The 23,781-nt window shown below is 40.4% G+C and overlaps 1 protein-coding gene across 3 annotated transcripts in view; it reads right to left on the bottom strand.

Moving 5' to 3' along the window:
• evi5b (ecotropic viral integration site 5b) overlaps positions 1 to 20,158 on the bottom strand; it is a 49,174-nt gene extending 29,016 nt beyond the window's left edge. For 2 of the 3 annotated variants that reach the window (XM_028586726.1, XM_028586729.1), the window contains exons 1-2: positions 19,804 to 20,158; positions 12,015 to 12,247 (exon numbers count right to left, since the gene is read on the bottom strand). In XM_028586726.1, the coding sequence (XP_028442527.1) occupies positions 12,015 to 12,166 (152 nt within the window). In that variant the 5' untranslated portion in view covers positions 12,167 to 12,247; positions 19,804 to 20,158. Of the gene's footprint in view, positions 1 to 6,681; positions 6,915 to 12,014; positions 12,248 to 19,803 lie in introns of those variants that run through there. The other variant, XM_028586727.1, reaches the window with a different exon arrangement.
• Between the last annotated feature and the right edge of the window lie 3,623 nt (positions 20,159 to 23,781).

Here is a 23,781-nt window from a genome sequence, read left to right as displayed (position 1 = left end):
CGGCTGGGATGAACAGGTTTGTCTGTACAAACATCTGGGTTATTCTTTATGTACAGACCACAGGGAGTCAAACAGCCTTAAATATGCGTTTAGAGAGAGACACCACACTGGGAAAAGAAGAAAAAAATTTCTCGAGTGTGGAAAAACATGAAAGATCGTTTAATCTAATCTAAAAGCGCTGAGCGTTACTGCCAAGGGGGTAAGCTTTGCTTCAGAACTCAAACCTCCTATAGCGGCATTTTGATGCTACAAACAGTCACCTCCTGTTAGCATTCCACTGACTGCCATTCATTTTAACGTCACTTTGACAGCGAATAACTTTACATCTGAAGTGTTTATTTGTCCATTGTTTATTTCTAAAGAAACACAACAATGTATAAAAGGCTCCATTTCCTTGTACCTCACGTTATGGCTCCGTAGCAGACGTTTTGGAAAAATAACGATTGTGTCACATAGTAGAGGAATTACCGTATTACATTAGGTATATACATTAGGCCATAAAAGTGAGATACAAGGTAATGGAGCCTTTTATACATGGTCGTGTTTCTTTAGAAATAAACAATGGACAAAAAAAGTCTTTAAACACTTCAGATGTAAAGTTATTCTCTGTCAAAGTGACGTCAAAATGAATGGCAGTCAATGGAATGCTAACGGCGGGTGATCGTTTGGTAGCATCAAAATGGCACCATAGGAGGTTCCAGTTCTGAAGTGAAGCTTACTCCCTTGGTTTTAACATGGATGTGTTTACTACTGTTGCCAGGCAGCCTGCTTTCCTTAACTTACGGTTTCTTCTTCTCTACTACTTCTTGCTCATTCACAGATTATTTTGTCTGTACGCCCTCTGGTGTTTCGGAGAACTACTGCAACAAACAATGCGTTGAGCATAAAGGTCTCCATGCGTGCTCGTAGGGCGCACGCCATCTACGGCGGCCTGCTCACGGTGTTGAGCGTGAGTATACCCGCACCTTAAGTCAATCTTAAGGTCAGTTCAAAAACGAAGAGACAAGTTGAAACATGCAACTACTTTTAATGCCCCGGTTAACAACGTTCTGAAACCTGCCATTTTACACCAATGTGACTTGACAAGACACATCCACATCATGTTATAACTGATTTCCCTCACCAATTTCTAGACCCTAACAGCGCTTAATGTCTTTGTGAAGAGAAAATGCAAAAACATACTGTACATCACTAGACATACGTGGATGTGTTGGAAGAGTGCAGGGGTGGTAATAGGAGTCCTTAAATTCTGATAAATGTGGAATCACTGCCGGACAATTTGCAAGCTGTGATTGCGGCAAACAGACAAACTACATCAAGTTTTTTAATTAAAGCCACCCACATTTCTAGGGTAGTGCTAAACATGTAGAATTTATTTTATTGCACTGATTTAATACAGCTTTGTGACAGTAAAACAACCCAATGCATCACAGTGACTTATAACCAGCAGACATTTGGACAGAAATTTCCCCTCTAAATTCTACTGGCAAGAGCGTTAAGTGGTTGTAAAAAAATATATAACAGGTCTGTTATAAAAGCAACAATGAATATTGGATGACATATTCATTTTATTCATGGTCAGAATTTGAAGTAATAATAATAATAATCTTGTACTGTATCAGTTTGTCACTGGAGTTACTGACAAAGACAAACTTAACCAATCAAGGATCAGTGTGCAGAGAAAAGAAGCTGTGACTCCCCACCCTTATCGGCACAGAGGAGCTCATGACATACACGCAAAGTCTCAGACACCTGATCTCGGAAAAAGTCCTGGGCCTCTCCACTGGAGCCTGTAACGTTACTGAGGGTGCTCCCAGAATGGCTAGGGTTACAGCTAACTTTGGGTCTTGCGGGAGGTAGTGAAATGGATGGCCAGAAAGACCAGCCTGCAACAGAGTTTCTACTTGTATTCAACTATGACACAGAGCTAAAAAGTGAATAAAAAGGAACATCTTTTAGCTAAAATTTGGCAGGAATTTCACAGTTTTCAAGCATTTCAGTTAGTCAGTCACAAAGCGTCATACACACTGCAGTAAAAGGCTGTGTTACGCATGAACCTGAACATACTTACACCTCTGCTAATAATTCACCAGTAGTCAAACACAAGTCTCAAGCTTTACAAATACAAAATAGGAAGGAAAAAAAAAAACTACATAAAACTAGTTATGGTAAGGTGGTATTTGCAGTGATGAAAAGGAACGTTTAAATGTTTAAGATAGGACAAATAACCAAACAATTATAGGTACATTCTCTTTCGAATGGGTGACTGTTACAATGTCATGGCTTACAATTTTCAGTTCATTAGAGAAGGAAAAAAAAAACAAGCAGAACAAGCCTAAAATACTATAAACCTTACCAAGATAAACTCATGATGTACTCCTCATGTGTCTGGTTTCTAGGAATTCTGAAGCAATGGCATGTCTGATTTACAGATAGTAGCAGTCAGCGTGCGACTTCCTCATCTGTGTGACACTATTGAACAAATGCTTGCGTCTTTTATCTGCTCTGTAGGGTACAAAGGCCTCACCAAACAAACACTTAGTAAGCAAGAGCAGGATGCATCAAAGTATCTGTAACATACATATAAATACCAAAGTCCTTCCTCCTCCTCCTGTTGTTGTTTTTGTTGTTGTTGTTGTTGTTGTACGTGTCTTGTAAACAAAATTATAAAAAGATGTGTTTGGTAGATATCAGTAGGTTGCTACAGGGTGGTTTAGAAAGAATAGATTGCATTGTCAGTCAGAAGCAAAGCATGGCAGCAGAGAAACGTGAAATGGCTTGTCAAAGGTCCCAGCTGTGTGTTTAGGGTGGAGGCAGGGGTCAAAGGGCAGATGAACTAGAAGCCCCTCAACACTGACTTCTGTTTACCATATGGAAGCCTGCTAACAGCTTATTAAAAGGAAATTAGGGAGAAAATGAAACATTTCCCTGTTTTGTTTTGATCTCCTCTAATGAGGCCAAGCATCATAAGTGTCGCTTGGCATTCTGGAGCAATAGCTGTTGTGGGCGTACCGATGAGTCACCAATCTCTGCATTCAACAAAGCTTTGGCTGTCTTCTTCACTGTCACACAATCCCAAACTCTGTACTGAACTCTTGGTTTCCATGCTGAACAGAGTGTAGCAGTCATGGGTCACAATAGAGGAAGAATTCACAAGTTGGCAATAGAAGGGTGTCACGTCACCCTCTAACAGCACTTTAATCTGTGAGCAATGAGCAACCCAGGGACAACACACTATATTGCCTACATAGTACAGAGTTGCTAACATCTGCAAAAATGAAAAGCTCTTCAACTAAGAATGCTATGATAACCCTAAAAGTCGGACCTGTTCTTGGTTCTACTTGGCACACTTCAGAAAACACAGTAAACCCTCGTCTTGGAACAGGGGCCTGGAATAAATCTAGAACAGCTGGTAACCTCGGTCATGGGTGGCCAAGACACATATACATGTATTACATGAATCTAACCAAAATGCAGAGTCAGAGATAGAAGAAAGGAAGCAGGCAAAGCGCTTAACTTTTTAACAATTTTAGAGTTCCACATATGGATATCAATTCACCACTCTGTATAGTCCAACAATATATCAAAAGTAACCAGAAATCAAATGGACTACGATTTTGAGCAATTGTGATAATTGCTCAAAATCGTAATGTAGGGGTGCGCGATAAATATCGCCTACGATAATATTGTCATTGTTGCGTTAACGATGTGCAAATTGATATTATCGAGTATTTAAATGACTTAGAAAAAAACACTTCAAAACGCGCATTGGAACGCTACACATTCACTAATGTCAACAAAGATGGCGGCGCGCGATTGTGCAGCGGCTACTAGCTCTCCTGTCGGTGTATATTTATACAAGTACAGCCACACTGATCAATCAATAGGACTATAATAGAACATAGCCGTTACGAGAGCCTTCCAGGTGGCTCATAACATGCCGAGGACATAGCGTGATCGCTCCGTGGATTGTTGTCGGCAGCTAGCAGGCCAAGCTAGCTACCGGCAGGAACTACAAGAACTCCAGCAAGACCAGAGGAGGAGGACTGTGCATTTTTGTGCATAATGAATGGAGCACCAACAGCAGGATCGTTGCCCAGTACTGCTCACCTGACCTTGAAGCCCTGTCGGTAATATACAGGCCTTTTTATTTACCATGAAAACGGCACACTGCCGTCTACATAGCCCCCGATGCTAACGGTAGCACAAGTTTGGCTCACTGCTAACCATAGTGAACAAATTGCAGCGCGTTCACCCAGAGGGAATACATATTGTAGCAGGGGACTTTTACAAGGCGTCCTTAAAGTCTGTACACACTAGACCATGTAGCATACTCTAACATCAAGAAAGCATACAGAACTATGCCTCTCCCTCACCTGGGCCAGTCAGATCACATCCAACTACTCCTGATCCCAGCATAAATCCCGGTCAAAAGGACTATCAACACCTGGCCTGACACTGCCCTATCCCAGCTCCAGGACTGCTTCCAATAAGGACATGGTTGTGTGCAATATGTTACAGAACAGAGCCCTTTGTTTATTGTTATAATTTCATCTTGCTTGTATGCTGCACAATTTACATTACAGCAGAGGTGTACAACTGAATGTTTACTCAGAGTTCAATGTTCCTACACTAGTTCAATTAGTATTGTGTAGGTCTCTGAATTGTTTTTACTTTAATACTTACATTTTAAAGAAAATAAATAAGAACCGTTTTCATTCAACATCCTGCTCTGCCTTTGAGAAAATGAAAGCTCAGATGGACCTCCCCTTTCTCTGCTTTGCCCACCCAGAGAATTTGGCCCACCCATGAGAGAGAGACATCATGGCTTTCAAAATGAGCAAATTGGCAGTTGGTCAAGGCCACACCCACATCCTCCACCTTGCCCCCCCCCTTACCCCTTTCCTCCTCAATAGCTACAGACACAGAAATGGCACATCCTAGGGAAAGCTCATTGTGGGACTGGCTCTAGTGGCTGTAATTCTGCACAAAGGCTGAATTTTGGGAAAGAGACTTCAGATACAGTATTAGGGGACCACTAAGGTCTATATAAAAGCATCCAAAGAGCACCATGTCATGGGACCTTTAAGAATCAATAGGAGGTTCCTGCCAGTTCTAACCCCTATAATAGGGTTTTCCATACACATGTGCTGGCTTGGTTTGCCTCGATGTGTCAGCCCAGCATCGCAGGGATTTGCATTTCCATTACAAAAGAGCTACCTGCACAGGTACAGTCTACACACTGAGCTTCTTCCCCCTAGAACTGCATCCAGGTTACCAGTGTTGTGCCTGAACCCGTTCACTGAACGATAGTTCATGAACTCGTTCATATTTTGGGCGAACGTGAACTAAAACGTACTGTATGCCTGATGAACGTTACTGTGAACTTGTTCATTCTGGTGTCTGTGAATGGCACGCTCTCTCAGCTTAACTTCGTTCAATAGGGTGCCAGATTTCTATAGAGCCTTCCAGGCGAAAACCCGGCTAAAACACACCGTAAACAGGCCTTAATATGTAGCGGAAAAAACACCCAAACTGGCAACACCAGCCACCAGTGTCGCACCGCCGCATGCGTCATCAAAACAAAAAGCAGCATGTAGGCAACGAAGCAGCAAGGAGGCGTCGTATGATCATTTAAACGAGTTTTATGACAAGGTCGGTGAGGATGGGAAAAATCTTACATTTCTGTGCAAACTTTGCCCGCCAGCTTTCAAAAAGAAAATCCACACTTCAGTCACATCCACAGCAAACCTGAAACGACACATTGAACTGAAGCAACATTATGGAAAAAAGAACTATGAACTAGTTCATTTTTGGAACCGTGAACTTAGTTCAAAATTTTTAAGTATGAACTATGAACTGAACTAGTTTATTTTAAAATGTGTGAACTGAATGTAGAAAGTGAATTTTCCCAACACTGCAGGTTACCAGGGGTCCGGTCAAAAAGGGTCAAAACTAGGGCTGCAGCTATCGATTATTTTAGTAATCGAATATTCTACCGATTATTCCATCAATTAAACGAGTAATCGGATAAGAAACACTTAGTAAGAAATACTTAGTAAGCAGCAATAGTAAATATTTATTATTGCGGTTTACTAAAAAAAAAGGAAACCTGTAGCTTGTATATATACAAAAGACAGGTTTCATTTTTTAGAAAAAGCAAAAAAATGTATTGCCAAATTCCAAGACCCTTAAAAAAAAAAAAAAAAAAAAAAACATTACAATAGTACATTTTTGGTGGCCCAAATGTTAATATTTTTCACCCCATTCCCCTTCTTGCCTCTGTCTCTATGCACTGGATATGCAAAAGCGCTGTTCACTGACTGGTAAATGTGACTGTATGAAGCTTACAGCAGGGCTATTCAACTACATTGTTCTGGGGGACACATTTTCAGAAGCCTAATACACTAGGAGCATAGATGTATCTATGGTAAGGAGAAAGAATAAAGAATGTATGAGGACATCATTCACGTGCATATTAAGTAGCCATGCTGGGGGGAGGAGCCGGTATGTCTCCAGCAGCAGCTAAGTTTCCAAAGATTAGTAGCAAACTAATAAACAGACTACAAAGCGACAGCTTTCGTTATAGCTTGTTGGTAAAACATGGCTATTAGCAGAGTAGCATGCTGTAGGCTAGTTGTGTGAACAGCGCGGTGGACGAGAGCAGCAGACGTTAGCTACCTTGTGTCGGGTTGGCTCCGTGGAATGGATGTGTACACTGCATGTTTGTTACAGAGGTGATGTAACAGCATGTTTGCAGCTTAAAATGATCCCAAACTTTGTCGTTTTCTCTCGCCTGTCTCTCCTCTTAGACCCTCGCTATTTTCGTCTTCCTTCATTTGTAATCTGGGCCGTCAGTCTTGTTTATATACTGTCTGTGCTTGTGTTGTGTCGGCAGAAGCGCAAACTCTTGCGCGCTAGTAATAAGCCTCCGTGCGGAAACACAGTGAGCCGTACAACCTTAATTACATTGATTTAACGAAGCTTCGAGGCCAAGAATTTTGCTTCGAGCATTTTTTGTAATCGAATTATTCAAATATTTGAAGCCAATGTTTATATAACTTTATATACAAGTTATACTAAAATTACTGCCTTGCAGTTGTATGCCTCCTACCAGTTGCAGGTTATATCCATGTCTGTCCAGGCTCATATGATTTGTGTAGTAGACTTTGGAGGAATTTAATAAAAAAAGGTATTAACTGTATTTTTTGGCTAAACATGGATGCTTCACACACACATCTTCAACACGGCAGCACAGAAGATCCATACAATCACCAGTTTCAAGGTGGGCACTACGCCTGTAGCGACGCGTCAACATCAAAATTACGTCAACATCATATTTTTTGCGTCAACGCTTTGCCACAGCTCACCACACACACACGTGGGAGACCAAAACATTGCAGAACGGAGGACAAAACAGAAACCTCCTCACAGAATTCCCGACAAAGCCCTGCAAAAATCCCTGCAAAAAGCCCCAATAAAAGAAAAAGTCCTAAAAAAAACAGCTCGCCCTAAATCATCGAAGATATGGGAATACTTCACAACGTAAAGGTGTCGTTATTTGCGCTCTTTGCCAAATGGAGTTGGCATACCACACCAGCACAACAGCAATGTGGGAGCATCTGAAACAGAGGCACCCCATTGTCACTCGTGAAGGAGACAATAACAAGTAGTACTAACGTTGGCTAAATTAATTTCATGTTTGCGTAGTGTGTTGTGTAGCTTGAGCTCTGCACACTTCGGTGGTGCTAGTTAACTATCTTAGCTCTCCGTGCAGTTTGTTCGTGCTAGGTTAGTAGCTAACGTTAACATTAGCTAGCTACTGGCGCCTAGACAGCTGTGTTTAGCTAACGTTAGTTAACATCTAATGTTGGCTTGAATGGTAGCTAGCTTACGGCTGCAGAACACAGCTATCTACAGTAGCTAACGTTAGCTAACGTGAACGTTAGCTACTAACCTAGCACGAACAAACTGCACAGAGAGCTAAGATGCATTGGTTAGCCTAGCACCACCAAAGTGCACAGCTGCTAGATCTTGCTAACGGTAGCAAGCAGACTGCAGTAGCTTTGTACAGGAGAGATTTATGTTGGGACTGTAAAACTGAAAACAGGAATTTTATATTGTGTTAAACACTCTCAAGAATGTCTATATGTACAGTGTTTTTTTTGCCACAGCTCACCACACACACACGTGGGAGACCAAAACATTGCAGAACGGAGGACAAAACAGAAACCTCCTCACAGAATTCCCGACAAAGCCCTGCAAAAATCCCTGCAAAAAGCCCCAATAAAAGAAAAAGTCCTAAAAAAAACAGCTCGCCCTAAATCATCGAAGATATGGGAATACTTCACAACGTAAAGGTGTCGTTATTTGCGCTCTTTGCCAAATGGAGTTGGCATACCACACCAGCACAACAGCAATGTGGGAGCATCTGAAACAGAGGCACCCCATTGTCACTCGTGAAGGAGACAATAACAAGTAGTACTAACGTTGGCTAAATTAATTTCATGTTTGCGTAGTGTGTTGTGTAGCTTGAGCTCTGCACACTTCGGTGGTGCTAGTTAACTATCTTAGCTCTCCGTGCAGTTTGTTCGTGCTAGGTTAGTAGCTAACGTTAACATTAGCTAGCTACTGGCGCCTAGACAGCTGTGTTTAGCTAACGTTAGTTAACATCTAATGTTGGCTTGAATGGTAGCTAGCTTACGGCTGCAGAACACAGCTATCTACAGTAGCTAACGTTAGCTAACGTGAACGTTAGCTACTAACCTAGCACGAACAAACTGCACAGAGAGCTAAGATGCATTGGTTAGCCTAGCACCACCAAAGTGCACAGCTGCTAGATCTTGCTAACGGTAGCAAGCAGACTGCAGTAGCTTTGTACAGGAGAGATTTATGTTGGGACTGTAAAACTGAAAACAGGAATTTTATATTGTGTTAAACACTCTCAAGAATGTCTATATGTACAGTGTTTTTTTTGTACTCCAACTTTTGAATTTTTTGAACAAGAGAATTTCGTAGAGTTGGTACTGTAAAAGAGTAAACAGGCTGGCCTTTCATTTTGTATAACAGTAAAATTATTTTATTTTGTGTAAAGCAGAATATTTTGTGCTGTGCAAAACTGTTTAATAAAGTATATTATTAAGATATTTTTGGTATTTATCTGAGATACATTTTCGTTTTTATTAATCGAGCAACAGAAAAATAATCGTTATATTAATCGTCCAATTAGTCGACTAATCGATAAAATAATCGCCCGATTAATCGTTTAATAAATAATAGTTTACCCCCAGACCTAGTGGGCACCCAAGATTAGTGTCACCAATTCAGTATCTGACCAAATAGGAAATATGGTCACAATCTCGCTTTGTTTCTGTTATGGGAGAACATTAGGATGTCACAGTGAAGTTGACTTTTTACCTTTTGAATATAGAATGCAATCACTTCATCATTGTATCCTATTAGACATTTATGCGATATGTCATAATTAGTGTAGGATTTTTTTTAGTTATGACCAAAAATGTGTTTTGTGAGGTCACAGTGACTGTTGTGACATCAGTCTAGGTCTCTCAGGAAGTTATGTCGGAACTGGGGTCAGAACTGATATGACATATTACACAGGAGGGCACGTGTTTGTGTGAATCTGAGTTAACCCAGCCATTGCAGGTGTGAGATTCAGATTGTTTCCAGAGGGAGACAATCACGGAAGCAGCACACTGAAGCCTGACGGCTGCAAACACACGTTTCCACACGGACAACACTATTGAAGACAAAGACTCTGAAAGACTATTCTTGCTTCTTGTTTACCACAACAAAACTTTTGTAAATACAACTTTTAAAACTTAAACAACACACCGGGGGCAGGTTGGCGGAGATGTCAACGCGAGACACTGGAGCTACTCCGAGCACACGAGCAGGCTGTACCTCCCGATGACTGACGCTAGGAGGCCCGGCTTCAGAAATGCGGAATGCGAAACAACACGGCGGCTGGGTGAGTCATTTTAACCCTTCTTAGTAGGAAAGTATAAACTAATCCAGGCCGGCTTAGTCTCATTCTCACTTTAAACGCAACACGCAGGGAGAGGAGACAATACCATTCATGTTAGGAGCTAGGTTAGCCTTTAGTAGCTGTGTGTCTTTATTATATGAGCCCAGGTTAGCTTAGCTTTGTAACAGTGACCTTCACCTTTGACCACCAAAATGTAATCAGTTTACCCTTGAGTCCAGGTGCACATTTGTGCCCAACTTAAAAGATATTCCCTCAAGGCGTTCCTGAGATATCGCATTCACGAGAATGGGACAGAAGTAAGGTCACAGTGACTTTGACCTTTGATCCCAAAATCTAATCAGTTCATCCTTGAGTCCAAGTGGACATTTGTGCCAAATTTGAAGAGATAAGCGTTGTTGTTTGTTGTCAATATGTTAACTTAATAAAAGGCAAATTCACACTGTTCAATGGGTCTTCTAACCAGGGGCAGCCTCAAATATGCTGGTGCTAGGGCTGGGCAATGTATCGATATTTTACCTTATAATGATATATTTTCAAACACGATATGGGATTAGACAATACCGTTTATATCAATATGGTGTAATGGTGCGTTACATGACCCATTTCTTCTGTAAAGCCGTGCCTGTGTTTGGATTTTTCCTCTCACTCTCCGCGCAGCCCCACCCCCTCTCACACACGGCTCCCCTGCAACACGGAGAGACACAGCGCCGGTCCACACTGCTGACATTTGTCTACAGTTTAGTTGTTATTAGCACAGCTGTGTATTTTGTTAAGCATGAGAGGAAAACCTGTATTTGTACCAGTGTTCTCGCTGGTAACTTCCTGTTGTGTCGGTCACGGCGAAAAACACAGAAGAACAGTACTAACTGGATGTAACTAACTTCAGTTCTATGAGTAATAGCGTGAGATTGCGCCCATGGCCAGATAATCATAGTTTATAAAAATTCAGCACAGTGATGATTCAGACGTAACATACACAAGACGTTTGTAACCATGATGGCCTGCCGATGCACATTCAACCCGCGCTGGACCCGTTTGTAATGAGTCAGCCATCCTCTGCGAGTAGAGAATTCAGTCTGCAGTGTAGTTCAGACACTTCACTGATAAACTAGAGATTTGTATTGTAACAATCAGCTTTATGGACTAAGAAAGTTTTTGTGTCATTAACTTAAGTCTCTCTCTCTCTCTCTCTCTCTCTCTCTCTCTCTCTCTCTCTCTCTCTCTCTCTCTCTCTCTCTCTCTCTCTCTCTCTCTCTCTCTCTCTCTCTCTCTCTCTCTCTCTCTCGAAAACAACTAAAAGAGCTTTCTCATAGATAGGGCTTTATTATTTAACATAGGGTAGGCTATTTATTTTAGATAATAATGTGTTGCAGCTGTACATTTTCAAAAGGAGGGAAAGAAAGACTGACTTTGCATTTTCTTTTGATCACAGTGTGTTTTAATAAAAGTGTTTGTTACATCTCACATGTGGCTTTGACTTACAACTGAACATTTAGCCCACTTTGTGAAAAATACTGAGATATATATCATTTATCGCCATTCAGCCGAAAAATACAGATATGATTTTTGGTCCATATCGCCAAGCCCTAGATGGTGTCATTCAGCCAGGTGACTCCTTTTTCTGTGTAGTGATTTGACGGCCACATTCTGCTTCATGATGAATTATGCAAGTACATACAAGTTAAAAGGAGCTGACAGGTTAACATTTTACTGGAATTGTACCTCGTACGATTTTATGTGACAAATAAAATTTGGTTGATTGATTCCTCAATATATCTCGTATAAGCAATAAGGGGAAATATTCAATACTATTCTATTTCTTTACTTAATGTTTTAAACGGTCCAAAATCCAGCTTTTTGTCTGCCAATCAGCCATACTGTGTTCTCCATTATTGTATAACTACTGTGCACAGGTATTGAACAGGTCGAAGGTCTACCCCCTTTCCACACAACAAGTCAAAATTGTTATTTTGATGGCCAGGAGAAGCTTTAGAGACTGACTGCTTACCTGTTCTGCTCCTCGAGCTTGGCAAGCAGCTCCACATCATCAGGACTGAGCAGCGCCGGTGAGGATGGCGAGAGGGCTGGCGAAGACAAAGCTGTAGAAGAGGAGGTGGCAGTGGTCGGCAGGGACGTGGGCGTGGCCACCTGGCTAGCCATCTGACTGACCGTGTGGGACACAGAGTTCTTCACCCATGAGAGAGTAGAACTCAGCTTACCAGCAACTTTGTCTGTCGCCACCTGCCGAGGATGGAGAATACCTCTTAATACAGTAATAACATCAGTAATAAAACTTTGTCTTTATTTTTAGCAAATAGCATAGTAAACATTCCACCCCCTTTACAAGGCATACTAACATGAATCAGACAACACAGTATTAATGTAGTATTAATAATATAAAGCTACAAGTACTTGGATCAGTGCTCAGCCGTGGCCTATCTACGGTCATCAAAAAGAGACTACAAAGAGGATGAGTACCTGATGCACAACTATCAGTTTAAAAACTGAATGCAGGGAATCTTCTATACATTCCTACTTGCTATTCCAAATAATCCAAAATCATTGGCTTTCAGCTGCTTACATACCCCATGAGGAAATCCAGTATCTATTTATTAAGAGAAATGTCAGTAACACGTCAGGAAACTCTTCTGAACTTTCAAATTATCTAATGACACAATGCCCTGTAGTCATATGCTGATCACACTGTCAGGAAGGGTCAAAGTGCTCCACTAAAGACAGTCCTCCTTCAAGTATTGTGCTGAAATCAGTGTACAACGGGAAGTGGACTCCTGCACTCAGCAAAAAACTAATTCAAAAATGAATCTGTCACCTGAGAAAAAACAAACAGGATTTACCTTTGATTTGAACCCAACAGGAAGTCAGCAATGCTACAAAATAGTCTATTTTGGAATCATGAAACCATACAGTATTGCAACATTTTAGTGTTTTATCATTTTTATTAAAAGATTTATTTAACTTTTTTCAGTTCAGCAATTACAATGCCACCAGGGAGGAAACCAATCATTGCATGCATCTTACTCTGTATAATGATGAGTAGCCTAATTTCTCTGTGAGTATTAAGTCTACAGAGGGCCAAAGACATGGCGGAGAAAGAGAGAAAAACAAAAGAGGTGGAGAAAAAGATTGTGGTAAATGTGGTGATAGGAATGTGCTATTGTACAAACTGAACTGTTAGCTAAGGTTTTTTTACCCTCCTGTACATCATTTTCTGAAAGATTTAAAGGGAACAGAGTGATTTTGGTGACATCTTGTGAGTTTTCCATTTACTTGGATTTAATTAATTGAACTGAAAACATCAATTACACAATATATGTCTCTGATTGGACAGAGAGTCTACAGCAGGGATCATCAACTACATTTTTTTCAGAATTTTTGTAAGCACTCTGGCGGCCGGACTTTCAAATAAAGAAAATAAAATGAATTTATACCTAATACGCCTATTCTTGTTCGAAATTTTCACTTTCTTACTGAATTAATGCTACTATTTTTTAACATGTATTAGTGTGAGCAAACTCCTAAAAAACATGGAAACTCCATAATGATAACTGGCTCTTTAACTAGAAAAATATCTCAGACTAGGAGGCAGTTCACTGAGGAGTGATGGTTAAAGTCTGTGATTATGGAAACATTATTGTAGTATGCAGCATCTTGATTGGTGGAAAATGCTTGCAGAAAGAAAGGCTGTTGTCAGGTAAACATGTCACTGTCAAAGAGGCTGAAGCGAAAAGTTGACGTGGAAAAGCCAAAAGCCCAGCTTTAATGATGAATGGACTGATAAGCAGGCTATGCACTCGTCATGTATGCCTCATTTGCAATGAAACGATGTTGCAAAATAATACAACCATCATCATCATCATCATCACTGAACATAACGATCGCGTCATTCACGTGCATATTAAGTAGCTCCAGATTGTCCGCTCTAGCGGAGAGTTTGGTTTGTTCAGCCAGCAGTGAGGTTTACAAGAATTTGTCAAAATGTCCAGATTCCCGGCAACCTAAGATAAACAGTTAGACTACAAACCGACAGCTTTTGTTTTAGCTTGTTTGTAAAAAATTTGCTATTTGCAGAGTAGAGCTGTGTTTGCGAAAACAGCGCGGTGGACTGAGCAAATTGAAATATCGCTTTCTAAATGTTTATGCCGGTCTACACAGGTGAGTGCATTGATAAGTATTGACTTTCTACTCACAAAGGTTTAATTGTAGCCTATTTACAGAAAAGAGACCAGCGTTAGTTCATCTGCCCCAGCGGCCGTTGGTAACTCTGTGTCGTTCCCAGTCAGGTGCTGCGTGTTTTAACCTTTAACGCACACACATCTCGGCTCATGCTCTGTGTGTGTTTTAACGCACACACATCTCGGCTCAGCCGTGTGTGTGGAGCTCGGTCATCGGTGTAGGCTGTAGAATCCCGGCATGTGAATAGAGATGTAAATACAGGGGGCTGGGTTTTTGCTCTATATGCTTGAAATGATAAATAACAGAACGCATTTTTTCCTCTTGTGAATTCATGATTATTCTGGGGGCCAGACTAAAAGCTTTGGCGTTGGCTGCACTACAGCGACACTAGCGGCTGGCTGACCAAATCGCTCTTCCTGCAACGTGAACGGGGGTAAACACGGGGGATTTGAATGGGACTTATGTATTGATACTCGCGGCATAAAAATCGATACTTTCTTGGGGGAAAAAATATCGATTTATATCGCAGAATCGATAAAATTGCTCAGCCTTACTGGCAGTTGCCTATATTACCCAGGGGTACAAAATTATTACCATCCACCAGCCAAATGCTGGTAAAATATTCGAGCGGCTAGTATATCTGCTTCACTCACCAGCCAAAAAACAATGGTAATCTATTGAGTGGCTGGCAACATTTGAACATTATAGCATAGCACTAGTCATTTGGCTGGTGGACAAAAAAGTTTGCACTTGGTGTTTTTTCCCCATGAGCCAGAGTGTATTTCACCGATGTTGCAGACCTATTTTGCCAGGACCATAGACTGTATATAAAGATGGATGACGCGTCACCACTTCCTCCCACTATACAAAAGTAAAGCCAATATATGCCAAATATAAAAAATAAAATAAGCCAAGACATGGGCGCTGCCATCTTCATCATAATTTTTTAGCCAGAGTCTGCGCAGTAGTAATCTGGCAGTGAAGCCGCGTTATCGAAGTCCCGTCGGACCAATCCTGAGTCAATCACAGCTGTCAATCATGACGTTTCACACCGTTTAATAGAATCAAATAACTAATAAAAACCAAAACACATCAGAAAAATAAGCACTTGAACAAACCTCAGCATGATAAATAGGCCTACCTAAAATTACAATCTTTGGGGAAAATGTATTTGATGTGTACTTTCATTTTTTAGTTTGGTCCATGTCCCATCCGCTAACATGGAGGGGCGGTATTTATGACCTATACTGCAGCCAGCCACCAGGGAATGAACGACGATGAACGACATGTTTTGGCTTCCCTTATACAGTCCATGCATCAACTCTTGGTCAGGACAGGGGAAAGCCATGCTTTGAGAGAAGCCAATGTCCAGGTGGCCTTAGAATACATTCCTTCTAACAAGCCCAGCCAACTGAAGCAAGGCTTCCCTATAAATCCTGGATACAGAGATTGTTTCTGCTTTTGTTTGCCAAAGAACTGAAAGGGGCCCTGAGATGCAGTGCGCATAGCTAATGAAACCCACAGCAAGGCAAAAAAAAAAAAGCCTCAGCGAAACAACTTCAAGACAATTGGGGAACTAAGAAAGACCAAAGGCAGAACAGAGGCATTTCCTTTTTTCTTAATTCAAAATGCCCAGCACTAAACAGATATCTCACAGTGCTGTAAAACAGACCAGGCAAAAAAACAGCTACTCACTTAAGCTAGGACAAATATAAAAAAGGTGCTTATTGTCATCATCTGAGGTGAAAAATAAGACTAATTTATCTTGCCTTTCTCTCTTTGTTCTTTATCTTTTTTTTTCTCTCATCGCATGCCATTTCTAGGCAATGAATAGGAACAAAATTGTCTGGCCCAGCAGGAGATAGCATGGCTATCTTCAGCTGTGTGAGGGTATTAAAACGCAGGCCTGACGTACAATAACACACGGACACTATGGTAAAAAGGCCTTTCCCTTCACACACAGGGGGAAGCTCACATTTTACCAGTGTACAATGGCCTTGCTGAAGGCTATTCTTCATTATGCAGCCACATAATGAGAGATATAACCACTGGCTTATATTTTACCCTTGGCCTGCAAAAACTGCGCTGCAAAAAGAAGCCTTAGTAGTGTAGGATATTAAATGTTTCAATCAATAACACCAACACATAGATCTAAGCCCTGGCTTGTTTATTCTGTGGGACTAACAGCTATGCTTACACCCAAACTGCTAAGCATTCTGGAAAGGTGTGTGTAATCTCCATTATCTACATCAGGGCCTGGCATTTGGTCTTCCACGGACTACATGTAGATCCCTGCGGTTTGCCCATATTGTGTAGTATTACTTGAAAAGCTCACTTCTTTCACTTGCACTTCTACTTAGTTTGACAGATGCCACTACAGCTTCTTAAAGTCGGTCAGCTGTTTCTTATCCATTTACTGTTCATCCATTCTCACTATAATGTTTAATGCAAAGAGTAAATAAATGTATATATTCTGCTGCCTTGTTAGTCCCAAAAGATGTATTCGCTATTACTCCCTAATGTATTTTATCTTCCTCCCGCATCTACAGTGGGGGAAATAAGTATTTGACCCCTTGCTGATTTTGCAGGTTTGCCCACTTACAAAGAATGCAAAAATCTACAATTTTAATCATATGTACATTCTAACAGTGAAAGACAGAATCCCAAAGAAAATTCCAAAAAATCACATCATATGAATTTATTAAAATTGATAACCATCTGATGAGGAAAAACAAGTATTTGACCCCCTGGACAAACAGCATGTTTTGTAGAAAAGCCATTATTGGCCAGCACAGATGTCAAACGGTTTTTATAGTTGGTGACAAGGTTTGTGCACATTTCGGCAGGGATGTTGGCCCACTCCCTCCTACAGACAGCCTCCAAATCATTCAGGTTCCGAGGTTGTCGCCTGGCAACTCGAATTTTAAGCTCCCTCCAAAGATCGGATTCAGGTCTGGAGACTGGCTAGGCCACTCCAGAACCTTGATGTGCTTCTTCTTCAGCCACTCTTTTGTTGCTTTGGCGGTGTGCTTAGGGTCGTTGTCGTGCTGAAACACCCATCCTCGACCCATCTTCAGCTCTCTCACTGAGGGAAGGAGATGTCGGTCCAGAATTCCACGATACATGGCCCCGTCCATCCTCCCCTCAATACGATGGAGTTGTCCCCGTCCCCTTGGCTGAAAAGCACCCCCAAAGCATGATGTTGCCACCACCATGCTTGACGGTGGGGATGGTGTTCTTTGGGTTGTACTCGGTGTTCTTTGCCCTCCAAACACGACGAGTTGAGTTGAGGCCAAAAAGTTCTATTTTGGTCTCATCTGACCACATCACCTTCTTCTGAGTCGTCCAGGTGGTGAATGGCGAACTTCATGCGGGCCTGTACATGTTTCTTCTTGAGCAGGGGGACCTTGCGTGCGCTGCAGGATTTCAATCCATGACGGCGTAGTGTGTTACCAACCGTTTCTTTTGTAACTGTGGTCCCAGCTGCCTTCAGTTGATTCATCAGTTCCCCCCTTGTGGTTTTGGGATGATTCCTCACCGTTCACATGATCAGGGACACCCCACGAGGCAAGATCTTGTGTGGAGGCCCAGACCGAGGGAGGTTGGCGGTGGTGTGGTGCTTCTTCCATTTCCTGATAACTGCACCGACAGTTGATCTTTTCTCTCCAAGTTGCTTTCCGATTCTCTTGTAGCCCATCCCAGCCTTGTGCAGATCAACAATCTTGTCCCTGATGTCCGTAGAAAGCTCTTTGGTCTTGCCCATGGTGGTGATGTTGGATGCTGGTTGTTTGGGTGTTGACAGGTGTGTTTTATACAGGTAACGAGGTGAGGCAGGTGTATTTGATGTAGATAATTGGTTCGGATTGGGGCTGTGTCTTAAAGAAAGACTAACTGGCTTGTAGGAGCCAGAATACTTGCTGTTTGTCCAGGGGGTCAAATACTTGTTTTTCCTCATCAGATGGTTATCAATTTTAATAAATTCATATGATGTGATTTTCTGGAATTTTCTTTGGGATTCTGTCTTTCACTGTTAGAATGTACATATGATTAAAATTGTAGATTTTTGCATTCTTTGTAAGTGGGCAAACCTGCAAAATCAGCAAGGGGTCAAATACTTATTTCCCCCACTGTATACTGGGGGTCAGAGTAAAGCTTGTGTAGCTTTCTTTAATACTTACATGGCCATCTCTGGTCTTGCAGATACAACTTGCAAAAGACACTTGACAACAAAGTGTAGGGTAGTTCTGTGTGTTAGTTACAGAAGCATCTGGCCATGAGCTCCACACTCAAAAAAGTGTCATTATACCTGCTAATTTAAGCACTGGGAGTTAATACTAATAACAGAAATGTATTTAACTGATATCATCCAGGTTTAATTAGACTTGCAGAGGTGTACTGAAACTGAATACATTTAGCCAAATGATGAGCTAAATACATTTAGAAGCACTAGTATTTTACAGTACTTGAGCAATTCCATTTGGCAAGACTTAATACTTAATCAGTCAAATGTTCTACTTTGTTACTTTTATCTAATAGCTCTACTCATAATAAGTCACCGCACAATAAGGTTTTATACTTCTGACCTCATACAATATTATGCTCAGCTTTGTTTTAGGTGAGCAATCTTGCAATATAATATATTTAATGGAGAATTGCTCAGTTGTAGTTTGTGTCTGCCTCTGCCAATTAATAGCACACATATAATTTTCCCAGTTTTGTCATGTTTATCAAGTTACCCAAAAAAACTATCCACAACAGCGTCGGCCTATATTGTGAGTTTCCTTTTATTCCTGAAAATCTTACCCTCAAATATCTTTATCAAACCTGATGTGGCTTACTGTGACCATTTCTTACAGTATAGTAGTACTTTCTGCAGTTTAAAAGGTGTCGTCCACTAACGGTACATCTGGCCACAGAGCCGCGTTGTTGTTGTAATTTGCAAGTCACTTCTCCGCAGTTAAAGTTAAATATATCCTTGGTTTGAACACAGCCAATGCCACTGCTGAGCAGTTAAAGTCCTTTGCTTAAGCTGCACATAATGCTCACATCTATCAAAAAACAGTTTTGGTTTACAGACAGTAAACAGAGGACCGATGCATTAGACTAAGGAGAACTCTCTTAAATTGCTCCTTTTATGGCTCGTTTGTGTTTTAAGCTGAAATGGAGATCTAGCATCAAATGCAACAGTATACAGTGTATTTGTTGCAGAAACTTTAACGTTGGCGAGCTCGACAAGTATTAACGTAACGTTAGAGTTAATAAGTTCATTCGAAATTGCCAAGCAGAAAAATTGTCATCCACCCTTAAATTATATTTTGTTTCCAGGCAATATCTTGCGCCCATAGCAAACCAGTTAACTAGTTTTTCCAACACTAAGCTAACCTTACAATAACAGGACTGGCAACCAGTGATTAAACTAACAATGAGACTAACAAATTCAAGAGTTACGTATTGACACCGTATACTTTTTATATGTAATGTCATTCAATTTACTTGGAATGATACCGTGATAACTGAAAGTCGTTGTATGAGTTAGCTAGTGTTCATTCCAGTACTTAGTCAGAGCCCGAAAAAACAAGAACATCCTTTATCGTTAACGTTACCTTGAAGCGTTTTTAACCAGCCGCAGCAAACGTCGTCTGCTTCCCATTCACAAAAGTACAAGAAAAAGACTGGTTTTCGAAGACGTTACCCGAATACATTAGCTATATTTTCCATGTTAGCATAGCTAGGTTTCCACTTGAAAGCTAGCGAGTGCTTAGTAAGCTAGCTAGTTCCCATTGACTCTTCGGTCCAGCCCATGCAGCTGTGTAATACGTGTAACGTTACACAAATGTCTGCAAAGTTTAGACAGACGGCGGCGGCCTAGCTAGTACCAAATGTTTACATCTCACAGAGCATGCGCCCTCAGCTTAAACTTGGAACAACACTACCACCAAGTGTTCCTGATGTGAAACTGCACTGAAGACTCTTCCAATTTCAAAACGTAGCTCGGCAAACATTGGTAATTGTGACAAGGCCAATGTGGTGCACTGACCATAGCCTATAACACAATTTGCCTTGTGATGGATGAACATTCTAATGCGGGGCCAAGCAAGTCATCCTGGTTGGACCATAACAGCATCACTGTAGGCTAACGTTACTCTGTAAAACTTGCCTTTCAAAACATTAGTTGTGTAACGTTATTTATTCAGAGGGCATGCCAGCATGTCCCATTACTGACGTGACGTCTATTTCAGTTTTTAGCCACCACCTTTTAGTACCTCCTTGAGGCTAGAGCTCCCACCAGATCTTAACACTGATCAGATATTCACCTACACTGCTCTGCCTGACCTTTTACCCTGCTGGCTTTTCACCATGGAACAGTTTTACAATTTATGCAATAGATTGTTGAAAAGATAACCCAATAAATGGATGGTATGTAGATTAGGGGACATCAGTTAAATGGATAAGTGAAGGCCTATTCTATGCTGTAGGGATGCAGGTATGTAAAAGAATAAAAACAGCCTTACCTATTAAGACATTTCACATTACATTCTAAAAAGTCTAGTGATGTGTGCTAGCAGACTGTTAGAAGTTTGAAATTGTCAGCAATATCAAAATGTGGATTTAACATTTCCATGAACACAATTCTTTGGGGATACATCTATTGCCAAACAGACAATAATAATATTTAGAGCTAGTTGATTTCAAGTTCTTAATGACCTCAATCTGCTACGTTTATTCTGGGGTAGACCATATATGACAATGTGTTCAGGAAACAGGAGGCAAGAAAAAGGGACATCTTAGCCAAATTTCTTTTAGTCATTCACCACATATACTGTACAATTAGGCATATATCACTGCACTTGAGACATTTACATGCCAGGTAACATACATTGCTTTATATGTGTAGTGCTTATCTAATCAGCATTTGATCTTTTATAACTTACCTGAGGTTCATTGCTGAAAGAAAAAATACTTCTGTTCAAGCAGACTGGAGGTTCAAACACTGTTGTCTCAGTGCTCTTAAAGTTAAGGCATTTGTCCTCATAAAAAAACATTAATTTATGAAAACTCAGTTCTTACTTTGTGGTTAGTCCTCAAAAAATAAAACCATGAATCTAAATTAGTATTAAATCTATCTATAATAAACTAGAAAATGACAGAGCTGCTTCGCTCTGTTGGATAGATTCACACAGCTGGCTTTCACTGAGCGAGAGCTGTCATTAGAAACTCATGATGAAGTAACCATATCACAGCAACACTTTAATGAAAATGTGACAAAGCAGAGTGCCTTGATTCACATACCCAACAGTCCTAAAACCTACTTTTCAGGTTGTACATGGGAGCAGTGCCAGTGATGCATATCTTTTGTTGGTTGTAAGACACTCCTCTGCTCATAGAAGTAGCTGAAAAGCAGCGGACATAGGTTAGACTTGGCAACACCAAGGAGACTGTAGGCCACTGAATCTTATATGCTGTCACAACAATCATATCTAAGTCTGTCAGGCATAAATAATTGAACACAGCGTGAAATAGTAAGTCTCAGTAATGTGGAAAAATCGTTGAGTGACTAAGCCCCTATCTCGCTCTGCCAGATCTCCACAGCGCTGTGGAGTACATTCCTACAAGAATTCAATTAAGTCACCAAGCACCTAAAAAAATTAAATGAAAATAAATGCAGCATTTTATATATATATATATATATATATATATATAGCTGTGTGTTGAGCTAGCTATGTTAAAAACCATTATGTGGCATCAGATATTAACTTCACTTATTACTCTCAATAACTCAACTCAATAACTGTGACTGGTATTGTTTGCATTCATACACATATCCCAACTCTACTGCAGGGGTCTTCAATGTTTTTTAGGCCAAGGCCCCCTTAACTGAAAGAGAGTTGGAGCAGGGACTGTCTACTGCATATATTGTATAAAATGAAGTTGCACATTAAAACTGGGCCTACGATAACGTGTAGGGCGGCCTAAAGCCTTTATACATATTTTTTTTGCATAAAAAAACTTAGATATTAAAATAGCCTGCAAAAGAAGGAGAAGCAAAAGCACTATGAGCAGTTAAAAGAATGTTGTTTGAAAAAAAATCACATATGGAACAGTAAACAACAAGTGATTAAGTTAGTGTTGGGTGCTACACATATTTATACTGTTAGACAGTTAGACAGTCTAAATTTGTCAACTGTCAGATATTTTGCCATACCATTTATACCATGGTAACCATCCCTTTGATATCTGTGGATATCCAGCTATTTGTAGACAATATTGCAAATCAATTACCATGATTGTTTTATTTATTTATTTGTACTTGTATTCCTACTAATGTCTCTCATGAAAAAGGCTTATTGTTCAGAACTCAATAAATAAATCAATGTAAGTGGCATAATATCATTTATGCACACAATAGGGGCAGAATCAGGCTAAATGTGTCTTAATTTTAGGACACAAGGAACTTGGTGTGAGGTAGCAATGGAGGGAATGAGAGATCCGGGCAGCACCCTTCACTTTGAGTGTCATAAATAAACAACTAACCTCACTATAACCCAGTAATACGGACAGAATATTAAAATCTGAAATAGTCGGAAAAAAAACAATAAAACTTAAAAGGCAAAAGCAAGGCAACTTAGCACATTTCAACAACAAGGCAATTCAAACTGCTTTACATAAAACATCAAACCAGCAGTTAAAACACTTTAAAACATTGGTTAAAGATAAAAAGATATAAAAACAGCTAAACTAGAATAAGATATTAAATAAAACTAATTTAATCTGAGCGTTGACTTTTAATTGTTCCTCATTGGCTCAAAAAACAACTACTTTAGTTTTGTCTTTGTTTAATTGAAGACCATTATGCCACATCCAAACTTTGATTCATTGAATGCATTTACTCAGTGTTTGTATTGGACCATAGACCCGGTGATATGGTTATGTACATTTATGTGTCATCCGCATATTTGTCCGCTGTGTAATTATAGACACAAAGTAGTCCCAGTTATTAGCATTCAAACCAGTTTAGTACTGTGCCAGAAAGTCCAGCCCAGTTTTCCATTCGGTCTAGTATAATATGTTGTGGTTGACTGTGTCAAATGCAGCACATCAAGTTATGGATATTTTTCACAGCACACATTTTTGACTTGTCATAGTAGGAAAAGCACAGCTGAAATTGATAACCTTAACGATGGCTCAATTCCATCAAGTGTCCCAGTAAGCTATTTCAGTGAGTCAGCATGCACAATACCGGGGCCTCTCCTAAGTGGAATGCAGCCATCAGTAATGGTTTTGAATACACCTGTGCTTTTCCTACTATGACATGTCAACATGTCTGCCCTGAAAAAGGTCTATAGCCTACTAAGACTGATATTTTGCCACCTGTCTATATTTAAGTGGATTCCATTAAAGATCTTTGCAAGAGCAGTCTCAATACTGTGGTGTGGTCAAAAACCTGACTGGAAGACATCAAAACAGTTATTTAGTGATTAGAAACTACAATAATTTATTTAGGCTATTGAAAAAGCTTAAATGAATGATCAGTTTAAAGTTTGAATTAAGTTATAATTGAGTTAGCTATGTGGTTCAAACCC

This window comes from Perca flavescens, chromosome 9, assembly GCF_004354835.1.
Source record: "Perca flavescens isolate YP-PL-M2 chromosome 9, PFLA_1.0, whole genome shotgun sequence".
Lineage (NCBI taxonomy): Eukaryota > Metazoa > Chordata > Actinopteri > Perciformes > Percidae > Perca > Perca flavescens.
Note: the sequence above shows the minus strand (reverse complement) of the source record. Positions and strands in the feature narration are given on the sequence as shown.